Source organism: Cyprinodon variegatus, unplaced genomic scaffold, assembly GCF_000732505.1.
Source record: "Cyprinodon variegatus isolate N-32 unplaced genomic scaffold, C_variegatus-1.0 Scaffold1098, whole genome shotgun sequence".
Taxonomy (NCBI): domain Eukaryota; kingdom Metazoa; phylum Chordata; class Actinopteri; order Cyprinodontiformes; family Cyprinodontidae; genus Cyprinodon; species Cyprinodon variegatus.
Window position 1 is genome coordinate 4,417 of NW_015151551.1, and position 10,958 is coordinate 15,374.

Sequence of the window (10,958 nt, forward strand, 5' to 3'; positions counted from 1 at the left end):
GTAAGAGAATGAGAGAGCACATACAGTTAGTCAGAGAAACAGGCTAAGTGCCAACATCTATATACAAAGGTTTTAATAGCAGCAGCACAGCTGACATCTCTTGGATGGAGTCAGAACAGACCAGATGAAGCTACTATGAGAAACAGCAGAGAGATACAAAGTTATAAGGTAAATTAAAGACTGCAGAATGGAGGAATGGAGAATAGAGGTAGAAACAAAATGATCAAAAGTGGTCCCTATGTCATCCAGCAGTCTAAGCCTATAGCAGCTTTAAATAGAAAATAGCTCAGGATATCTACATTGGATGAGGTATGACAAAGGTCAAATCAAACTTTAGTTGTAGAGTTTAAATATTTCAAATAGTTTACGCATCTGCAGTAAATGAATAATCCTTTAAGGTTTTCATTTCCATATTTCGTAAAGGGGTGCCAGTACATGCAAATGATTAGATCCGGTGACCATTCACCATCTGTTAACATTTGCTTTTATTGAAATTGTGACCAGTCTCTGTAAGTACACAATCTGAGCACAAACGCAAAAAAAATAAAAAATACTTAATGTACAAGAAGTTACTGTTTCTCTTCAGCTTGCACAGATTCATGTAACACAACTTACAGTAAAGTCAAATTTAAGTGCAAAAGTTTGCTAGTCATAATGTATGTACAACATAATTCAGCAAAAAGGAAAAAAAAATCCCTTTTGTTCTTCTACAGCAAACAGTAGCAACACCGGGGTTAAAAAGCAGTAGTTTGTTCCCTTTTTTTTAAACTAGAGTACAGCAGGCAGCACGTGTGACGAACCAATCAGACATGAAATGTTACCAATGAAATGTCTCGACATCAGCAGTTTCATTTTTAAAAGATACACAAGAGACTGAGAACATGTATTGATGAATCCTTTAAAAAGAAAAACAAAAAAAGGAAAACTCCACAGCTGGAGCAGTCAGCTCAGTGTGTCGGGGGGGCGCTGTGAGTGCCACACACTCTGCTCATGTGACAGGAGTGGCAAAGGAGATGAGAGTCCAGAGGGAAGCACTGAGAGCCGGGCTTATCAGAGAGCTGCTTGCCACACTCCTGAGAGAGAGAGAGAGAGGAAGAAAAAACAAAATACTCGGATAAGAACAGGAATGCGCACAGAGGGGAAGGGAAGCCAGCTCAGTCGTTTCTCTGTTTCATAACATTCCTGGAAAGGAGAAGCCTTTTGTTGAAGGATAACTCACCTCACAGTGGTAGCACTCGAAGTGGTAGTCCTTGTTCATAGACACAACCCTGAGGATCTCCTCGCTGCCCTGGGAGACGACACGAAAGGTCACAGAGCTGCAATAATCTGGAGCACCTTCACTCACTTAGAAAGGGAGATTACACACATTCCCTGGAACCTGAATTTTAATAACCTTTTGGATTATTTTTATTATCTTTGATCTGATTTTTTTCCTTTAATTTCTCCAAAAAATTGTTGTGCACAAGAGCATAAAACCGACTTCAGTTCAATGTTAGAAACTGAAAATGAACTAGAAGTTTCATAGGCACTTGGAGGAAGAAAAATATAGTTAAGGGTTTAATAACATGATTAAATGAGCAGATTCATGTAGGAATCTACAAACGATCTGGAAGGAAAGTCATTTTAAGCAATCTAATACAAATGAAGCCTAATCAGAGTGTAACTGTCTGGCTCAACAAAGCATACTTATCTGCTGCAGTATACAACAAGATTGTTTTCTTGACAAAAAAAAAGACAATTTTACAGGAGCAGGATTATTAATTTTTTTGTAATCAGTTTCTCAGCTGAGAAAATGGTTACCGGAATTGCTTTCATAAATCAAATATCTGCCTGCTCCTTAAGCTCCACTGTTCTTTTATTTATCTACAATATCTACAATAATAATTAGCAGAAAGTCAGAAACAATTGTTAACCCCCATACAACATCATACAAGAAAAATAATTCTATATAGATATGTCATATAGAGCCATTAATTTAAAACAGGGTTTATGCAGGAATTTAATGCATTTTAATGCTCTTTTAATGCTCTGAGAAATCATTTTAATGTATATATGTATATATATAAAAACACAGCCAAATCCTTTGTAATCTTTACCATCCACACGCTGCAGCCATGTCCCGAATTTCTCGTTTTCCAGCCACTTATTTTAAAAGTTGCATTTTCTAATTCTCTATCTTTTTCTGTGCCTCGAGCTTCTGTTCCGCACTTATGGCTTTAGGATCAACCAGAAGCAGCTCCACGCAAACACGTGAAACCAGTTAAATCTGGTATATTTGAAAAAAAAAAAAATTTTATAAAGCATTTTAAATGCTAATTAAGGCCTTAATTTAAAAAATAACAATTTAATGACTTTTAATGATCCGCAGAAACCCTGTAAAAGCACACAGACAAAATATGTTGCTATGGGAAACCTAAAAGATACGATGTGGACCATTAGCTTAATGCAAAGAAGGGCTGTAGCTAACAATTATGCTAGTAATAGCAGGTCTGAATCATTCAATGAACCGTGCTAAGAACTAGTTTACCCCTAATAATAACTGCTTCCCGCTGAACTGGGAGCTTTTAAATCCTTCAGCTGAAGAGTTTACCATCTCTGCTTTTATCTTTGTTGGCTGCGTTTAAATGTAGCATCATCATCATTTCCTTCTCTTTCACATATTCCTAAACGATACTGCTAAAAACACTACTGAAAATAGGAAAATCTGCACAAAAAAAAAAGTTAAAACATAACAGATTACTCATAAGAGGCTACTCACTTCAGTCGGTAAGATGGGTTGCAAACAGGCAGCGCACTTTGGAGCAAAAGTCCTGCAAATGTAACATAAGGAGATTTATTTGCTGTAGCAAAAAATATAAACCTGCCATAGAAAAAAAAAAACAAAGACTTCATCTCTAATGCATCAAACTTGCAAAAATAAAAGTATAGAAAAACAATCAACTCTTGTGCCTCACTTGTTGTAGTCAGCGACGCAGTAGATGTTGCTGTTCTGATCCACAGTGAAGGGCACCCCGTCCAGAGCCTTGGAGCAAACCACGCAGCGGAAACAGCCGGGATGGTAGGAGTTCCCAACAGCCTGCAGGATCTGAACACAAACGGAAATTATTATCTGAGGAAAAGGGGAAAAAATTGCTTTTATCAATGTGTGGGTGTTTTCTTTGACTACTTAAAACTGGGTTCAGGTTAGTTTGCTAATACATCTCACAGATCATACCGCCTTAAGCAACAGTTATTAGGATATAAATACACCTTAAATGTGCAATTCCAACATGTGCTAACAGAAACCTAGTGTGTTAAAAAAATGCATGTAGAGCTAATGAGCTAGAACTCTGGAAAAGGTCACATCTGTGTTATAAATAAATAAAGGGTCAGCTTCAATCAGACCAATGCATTTAAAATATTTTCATGTTTTTCCAAACTTAACTTTCCTGAATTCTCATTCCTTTTTAGGGGCAAGGCTGGACGGATAAGACAGAACATACAGGAGAGGAAAGGATGAAGGGAAGGAATAAAAGGAAGGACACCAAGAGGAAGCATAGATAGAGGAGGAATGTAAGGTCAGAGATTTTAAACAATGCGGTAGGAAATAAATCCTGGGAATATCTTTTTTTTTTTTTTTTAAAGAGGACTGAGGAAAAATGTCCCTTTAATTCCAAGTGACTGAGATAAACATCTTTATCCCTGGAACCCCTCGTGTGAAGAGCAGTTCCCGCGGCTCACAGGCCGACTTCTATTTATAAGTATTATGTGGTTCATATAAGGTAGGAAAAAAATAAATAAAATCTACAGTTAATCACCGCTCAGCCTCATTACTCTATTTACCAAAAAGCCAAGGCAAACATTCCAGAGAAAATCTTATCGTGGGAAACCAAAGAAGTGCCAACAGAGGGACGTCAGCACATTTCTCCGTCCTCAGGAGAGGTCTTCAAAAGGAATTATGAGAAAACATGGGATGAATTAAATGCATAAAAAACAAGAACCCTAACTAGATTGGTGGATTCTTTTAAAATCTAAGCTAAATGTTTGTGGGTGTGAATGGGAAACCCCCCCTCCCTCACCTGCTCCAGAATGAGGTGACCACACACGCTACACTTCTCAGCAGCCGCCTGGAATCCCGAAAACTGCAATTAAAACAAAAACGCAGATTAACGGCGGCTGAAAAAAGCAAAGGGTGGAGGATGATAAAACACGCCTTGACCCCAACCCTCACCATGTAATCCTCTTTACAGTACACAGAGCCGTTGACATTGTAGAAGTCCTTGTTTCTCAGGGTGCGTCCTGCAGAGGAGGTCAACATTTTATGAAATAATATAAAAAGAGGTTATTATAAATGAAGGGTGTGACAGTGATTCTGCAGGAAAACTCACCACAGGATACGCAGGTGAAGCAGCGAGTGTGATAGAGGTGATCCAGAGCCTGGCAGGCGTTATCCGCTCCGTACACGCCTTTCCCACACTTCACGCAGGTGCCTGCACAGAGGGTTTAAGAAAACGCTTAGTGTTTACGACGGCATTCCAGGAGGATGTGTCCCTGAAACCCAACTCCACGCAGTGTCAACACTTGTAAATCCTCTCGTTCGCACCACCTAGGGGATTTTCACGCGGCTCGAACCCGGCTCCCCATGCCAGGCTGTTTGCTCATCCACTCATGCGTCTGTTATTAAAGGGAAACTCCACCGGATCTGGCTCTTCTGGCAGAATAGAGCGCTCTTTCTTCAGGAGTTGGAGGCTTAGGAGAGCCTTTGAGTTCCATTCAAACCCCCACATTTAGAGCAATTTGGGATGTTTTCTTAATTACAGGGCTTCTTTATTCACTTCAGGAGTCACAAAGCATCTAAACTTGTTACATTGCCAATTATCTCAATAATATTTTCCCCAAAGAATTGTTCATTTTTTTAAGACACATCTCCATCAAGCACTTTAAAAATAAAGAACCAGCACTGAGAGGTGATCCTAGCATCAAACCGGCCATTTATCTACAACCAACACCTTCTAACTGGACTGGTTCATGCAGCTGCCCGCATGGAAAGCAGATTCGTAGTCTGACGACAGTAAAATCTGTGCTTTCTGGCTATTGCTAGCGTCAAAGTAAGCCTTTTTTTTTTTAAAGACTTAAAAACAAAGCCCCTTCTCTCAAACATGGTAACGGCACCATCATGGTGAGGGCTTACCACACTGCAATGTGGGTGGAATAATTAAGATTACATTTCAGTTCCTGAATAAAAGAAGATCCCAAACACTTAATGGAAGGAATTATTAGGAACTTTGACTAACTACAGCAACATCATCAATGACCTAAAGAGTGGCTGTGCACCTGGAAACGGTGCTGCATCTTCAAGCAGCGTATTAAATGTAAAACAGAGGCCCTGGTGGTCTGATGGTCGGCCTCTCTATGATCTATTTAAGGGACGGCACCAAGCTTTTTTTTTGTTCCCCTCATTCTTCTAATGTGGTAAAGGGAGTGCCACACAAATAAAAAAAAAAAAATCCTCCTCAGTGCTGCTTCAGGCTTTGGACGACCTCTTTGATGTTTCAGAGCAAACACAGGCCTGTGCCAAACCCCCCCCCCGAAAAAAAAACCTCCCAAATAGTTAGCAAAAGTATTCTTGCCCCATTTTGTCACTGTACAACAATGCAGAAAAATTTTTTTTTTTTTTTCTGGCATTTCATGTCACAGACCAACACAAAATAAATAAACAAAAAATGAAACAGAGAAAAAGGCAGAAGCTCATCTGCCAAAATAAAGTCAACGAAAAAGCTGTTTGCAGCTCTATAAACCTCAGATCTAGCAGATAAAAACAGCTAAAACTGCAAAAACTTACATTTCTAATGATCAACAAAATAATACTACAAAAATAATAATTAAAAAAAAAAAGAACTGGTTCAAGGGACCTATCAGTTGCAATTTCTATTCCAGTATATATCTATTTATTTATTATATAGAGACCATTTCTATAGGGGCAGGGGCTCCTGTTGGCCCCCCGCCTTGAACCGCCCATGCAGGAACCCCACAGATAGAGGCAGAATCAGGCTTTGGATACTTTTGTTCTGGGACAGAGTTAAGAAAAAGCTGGCTGAGCAAAAACACAGAATCTGGGGGGAAAAAAAGACTGGGGTAGGGTCTTCCAGCAGAACAACCTTACAAATACAGCCAGAGCTACTAGTTCTGACTAAACCATAGAATGGTCTAGTTAAAGTCTGAAGCTTAACAAGCAATTCTAGATCTATAAAGCTGGTGAAGATACATCCAAAAAGAATGCAGATGGATGATTTTCATTTTACTTGACACAACTTTGTGTTGGATTATATCAGATTAAAAACCAGACTCATTGGAATTGTGTTATTTTCTGATATCAAGAGTGTGACTATATCGGCACTGCAATTATAAACCTTGCAGAGTCCAGCTGTGTAAGTCGATATGTTTTTTTTGGTCCTCTACATTTAATTATATCTGGCTTTCTGTTTCGACTTTCCTGTTCAGGTAGAGGGGAGTTTTCCTGAAGGTGTGCCGACTTCAGCTGAGAGCGTCTGTCTTAAATGGCTGAGAGGAGTACAGTATTGTATGTCCCCTCTGGGCACACATACCTGAGCAGAAAAACAGGCTATAGCTCTCCACCCCTGCACACTCTGAGGCTGCACTGAACACACACACACACACTCTTCCACAGCATTACTGTGGCCTAAAGTCACTGGAGGTGGGGAAACACACCCTGCCACAGGAAAAAAAACACACACAGAAAGGCTGAGTCCTAATCTTGTGTGACTCAGTAATGACTGGAGTCGCTCTTTATGTGGAAGCATGTAATTTGTGCTACAGAGAAACATTCTCTCATATAAAGAGGCCATGCTTTTGAAATATATTTGCTGTGGTTAAATCTGCAACACCTGCCTCCCTCTTTAGGTTCACAGATAAAAGCCTTTCTTGTCGTCTGTTTGTCTATCCTGCACTTTTCTTTTTCTGGTAAAGATCTCCAGCCAAACTCGTCTCCTCGTCTGGATTCTTTTTTTTGTTGTTTTTCTTTCATTTCTTTCACTTCTTACGCTTGATGCGCTCTGACCCTGCGTGTCTCTGCAGGTTTCTGTGGCACCATCCATTTAACCAATATGCTCTCTCTCAGCTATTAATCTGTCCATCTTTCCATGCAACCCCTTCATTCGGAGGCAAACCTGTGATCTGAGACCAGACAACAATAATTACACAGCCGAGGCAGATGCTGGATGACCAAACACAGGATTTTGGGAGCGGGGGCTAAAATTAGGGTTGTGGTTTGACTAGAGAGGCAAGTCGGCGGGTTTTTTCTCCAGCCGACTCCCTTTTTCTGTGAGGTTTTTGACCTCAAATTCAGTTTCTCCCCCTAAAGAATATCATACATATCAAGTGTCGCTCTATTACTACTAGGATGTGGATTAAAGCCTTATTGAATGTAATTAACTTTTTTAAAAGACCATCAGCGTACGTTTTGATGGTTGATGCACTCTGAGATTTTCGAGGTTCATCAACCAGAGAATCAGCCTTCTTATTGGTGCATCTCTAGATCTATAGAGTGGAAACGGCCATATTGGAACAGCAGTTCAAAGCTTTAGCTGAAAGAAAACCGTCTCACCAAAGTACTCCTGCCGGTTTTCCCCGCTCTCCCTTCCGGCTGCACCTCCAGAGTCCTCCTGAGGTCTGAGCGACCCGCCGGCTGGAGCGGACCCCTGCGTTGTAGTGCCGGGTTTAGGTAGCGGGGCCGGGGGAAGAGGTTGATCCTTCAGCCTCAGCCCCTCCAGCAGCCCCCCTCCTTCTCGAGCAGCATCTCTCAGGAGGAGTCGGGTCAGCTCCTCCTGGTATCGGGTCCCAGGCAGGTCAGAGTATCGGGCCCTCTCACCCATGGCGCCTGCCTCCCTCCCCCTCACCCCCGCCTGCTGATCATCCCACCACTCCGGCCCTCCCTGGTAGCACGCCGCCGCTGGACTTCCCACGGCAGGGGGGTACGAATGGCGGCTGTCGTATGCACCTGAGCGAGCCCCGCCCTCCAGGTACTGAGTCCAGGCCTCTACTGAGGTCCCCCCGGGTCTCCCTGGAGCTCCGTAACCCGCCGCAGACCCTCCTGTCTGTACTGGCTGCTGTTGGACAGGGAGCCCTCCTGAGGCGGAGTACCGGGAGTCGTAGCCTAAACTGATGCCGCTGGTTCTGTTGCTGCTGCAGCGGCTCCCCATTGGGCTCCCCCCGCCTCCGCCGCTGGCCGTACTGGAGGCAAAGCTGGACCTGGGGCTGACCAGGACCGACTCCTGGAGGCTGAACGACGAACATGGGCTCAAGGTCGGACCAGGAGGGTAAAACAAGGCCACGTTCCCCCCTGGGATGTCAGAAGGCCGATGAGGTGGATGGGAGAGAGAAGCCGGCCTGGGGTTGTCCCACACCTCGCTTCCTGTGCTCAGGCGTTTGTAAAAAAGGGCTTCCTGGAGGGAGAAGCGCTTGTGCCGCTCGGGTTCATTGTAGCTTTGCTCCATCAGTCCTCCTCCTCTCTGAGCGGGTCCGTATCCCGCAGCAGGAGCAGGGTAGAGCGGTGGGACCGAGTGAGAAGGCGGCTGGGACAGGAGCTGCTGGCGTCTCACCAGCTTCTGGAGCTCCAGAGAGTAACGTCTCTGGTTTAGGGAGGCTTTGGAGCCCAACGCTCCCAGGGGGTCACCATCAGGGGTCAGTCCCAAGTGGGAATCCACTCCTTCAGTCAGGTAGCAGGAAGCTCGCTGCTGCAGGGAGGGTCTCCTCAGCTGCGCTAACGTAGAAGGATGGAGCGGCTGCTCCCCATCTGCAGCCACGGCGCCAAGCGTGGAGGAGGACGGCGTTGACGTGAGAAGCGGAGCAGGACCCATTCCCATTCCTCCTCCCCCCGACCCATTGGCATCGTTGGTGGTGGAGGAGGAGGCCAGCGAGAACTGTCCGGGTCGGGAGGGCGAGGCAGCCACAGAGCCGGGGGCAGGCGGCGCCGCGGAGGGGCCAGAGTTGGCATTGCTGTTATTGGAGTTGTTGGCAGAATCATGTTTCTTCTTGGAGCTGTTGAATTTCACGCTGCCGGCGTCGGTGAGCTTCAGCTTCCCCAGCAGCTTGCTGATGGGCCTGTCCATGATCAGAGCCCTGCTTTATGATACAGTGTGAGGGGAGAGATGTACAGCAGAACAGAGATGCTCAAATAAAACTTAAAAAAAGCTTCAATCAAACCATACATGTATATATTAAAAAAATAGAAATAAAAGAAATATTCTTGAAATTACAAGGACAACTTCTATACACACAATAAATACAAAGCAGATAAATAAAATACAAAAAAAAAAAAAACTTTTTAAGACATTTCAAGTCTTTAACATGATTTCAGTCCACGTGTGAAAAACCCACGGACACAAGTAGGCTGTGGAGGATAAGACTCCATGGAAGTATTTTCAAAAAACCAAAAACTTCAAGCCAGAAATAAGAGAACCATGGATACTTTGGAGTGACCTATGGAGACAGAGGGCTTCCTTTGTCGACCAGCCGCATCTGGATGGTCTCCTTTAAAAAAAAAACACTCCTAAAGTCTCATTAGCGTCCACTTTTATTTTTTATTTTCTTTGAAAAACACAAAGCAGAGAAGTTCAGCAGGATGCCTCTTCATGTGGGTCCAGTGCAGACCAGAAAATAAACCCGTTTGTGCTCAGATAGTCGACTCAGCCGACGTCTGCCGCTCATCTCACGCGCTCACAGTAACATTATGCAGCCGTTAAAAAACAAAAATGAAGGAACACAGGGGATACACACGGGGTACCGACTGGACTCCGTCCCTTTGGTCCGTCCATCCGCTCGGTTCGGCTGCTTTTATCATCCCCGATGCAAGAAAAAAAAGGGAAGAAGAAGAAGAAAGGATCCAGTAGGAGCTGATAAGTTTGGAAGCAGAAACGGAAATGATTTTAACCGGCGCTCCGTTACTCCGCGCTGAGTTTAAACGAGTCGGTCCAGATAAATACAAAAAAAATCCCTCCCTGGGAGCACCGTAAAGTCCACCAACTTTGTCTCTTTCTTTACCCTCAAATAATAACTTTCCTCCCCCTCTTTTTTTTCTTCATTTAGTTTGGTGGAAGCTAAAACATAAACGGACACTTCCGGTTTAAGGGTTTCAAAATAAACGTCCTTTATTCAACGTTAATGTTGAAAAACTGGAATGCGCGGGAAAAATTATTTAAAGCTCGAGTTAAAATTCGCATTTGAAGCATTGGGGCGTTTCAAAACACAAAACCACGAGTAATATCTAAGATTTTTAGGTATTTTTGGACATAACTGGAACACGTTTACTTTTATTTTTTAAAATAACTTGCAAGGGTCCTTTCCGTCGGTTAGGTGTTGTTTTGTTTAACTTGACGCGTATTGTTCTTTCATCAGGGGCGGCTTGTTTCCCCTCCCCAATAGGCCGGAACACCTTTTTATGGAGCTCAACAAGTGCCAGGTGGATAAAAACGGAGAGAAAAGAAGTTATGTTAATTCTGTTTCATACTGTGAACAGGAAGCTAAAATATGCTCCATGAGTCTAGAGCATTAATTATTTTATTATAATAATAATTATTATTATTATTTATTGTTTTAGTTGCCAGATCAGTAAATTATTATTAAATTTATTATTTTAAATTTCACCGAATGTCTGTCAAGAATTAACATTTTGTATGGACTTGCAAAGATGACATTAAAGAAAACAATAATTTAAATGAATAATTCATTTATATAATGGATTGGAGAGTCTAGTATGGTGGCCCTGAAGTGCAAACTGCAACTACAAATCTAAAAGCGCAACTACATAAAGGAAATTGCAACTTTATAAAGCAAAGTGCAACTACATTAAGAAAAACAAAACTACATTAAGCAAAGCGCAACTACATTAAGAAAAACAAAACTACATAAAGCAAAGCGCAACTACATTAAGAAAAACAAAACTACATAAAGCAAAGCGCAAC

At 42.6% G+C, this 10,958-nt stretch overlaps 1 protein-coding gene across 1 annotated transcript; it reads right to left on the reverse strand.

Moving 5' to 3' along the window:
* Window positions 1-213: 213 nt before the first annotated feature.
* On the reverse strand, window positions 214-10,081 carry LOC107101468 (LIM domain-containing protein ajuba-like). The gene is made up of 8 exons (XM_015400403.1): window positions 7,604-10,081; window positions 4,368-4,469; window positions 4,211-4,278; window positions 4,059-4,121; window positions 2,955-3,085; window positions 2,759-2,810; window positions 1,220-1,288; window positions 214-1,073 (listed from the first exon to the last, which is right to left on the reverse strand). Exons 1-8 carry the CDS (start codon window positions 9,105-9,107, stop codon window positions 948-950), a joined length of 2,115 nt encoding a protein of 704 aa, XP_015255889.1. The 5' UTR covers window positions 9,108-10,081; the 3' UTR covers window positions 214-947.
* Window positions 10,082-10,958: the final 877 nt, after the last annotated feature.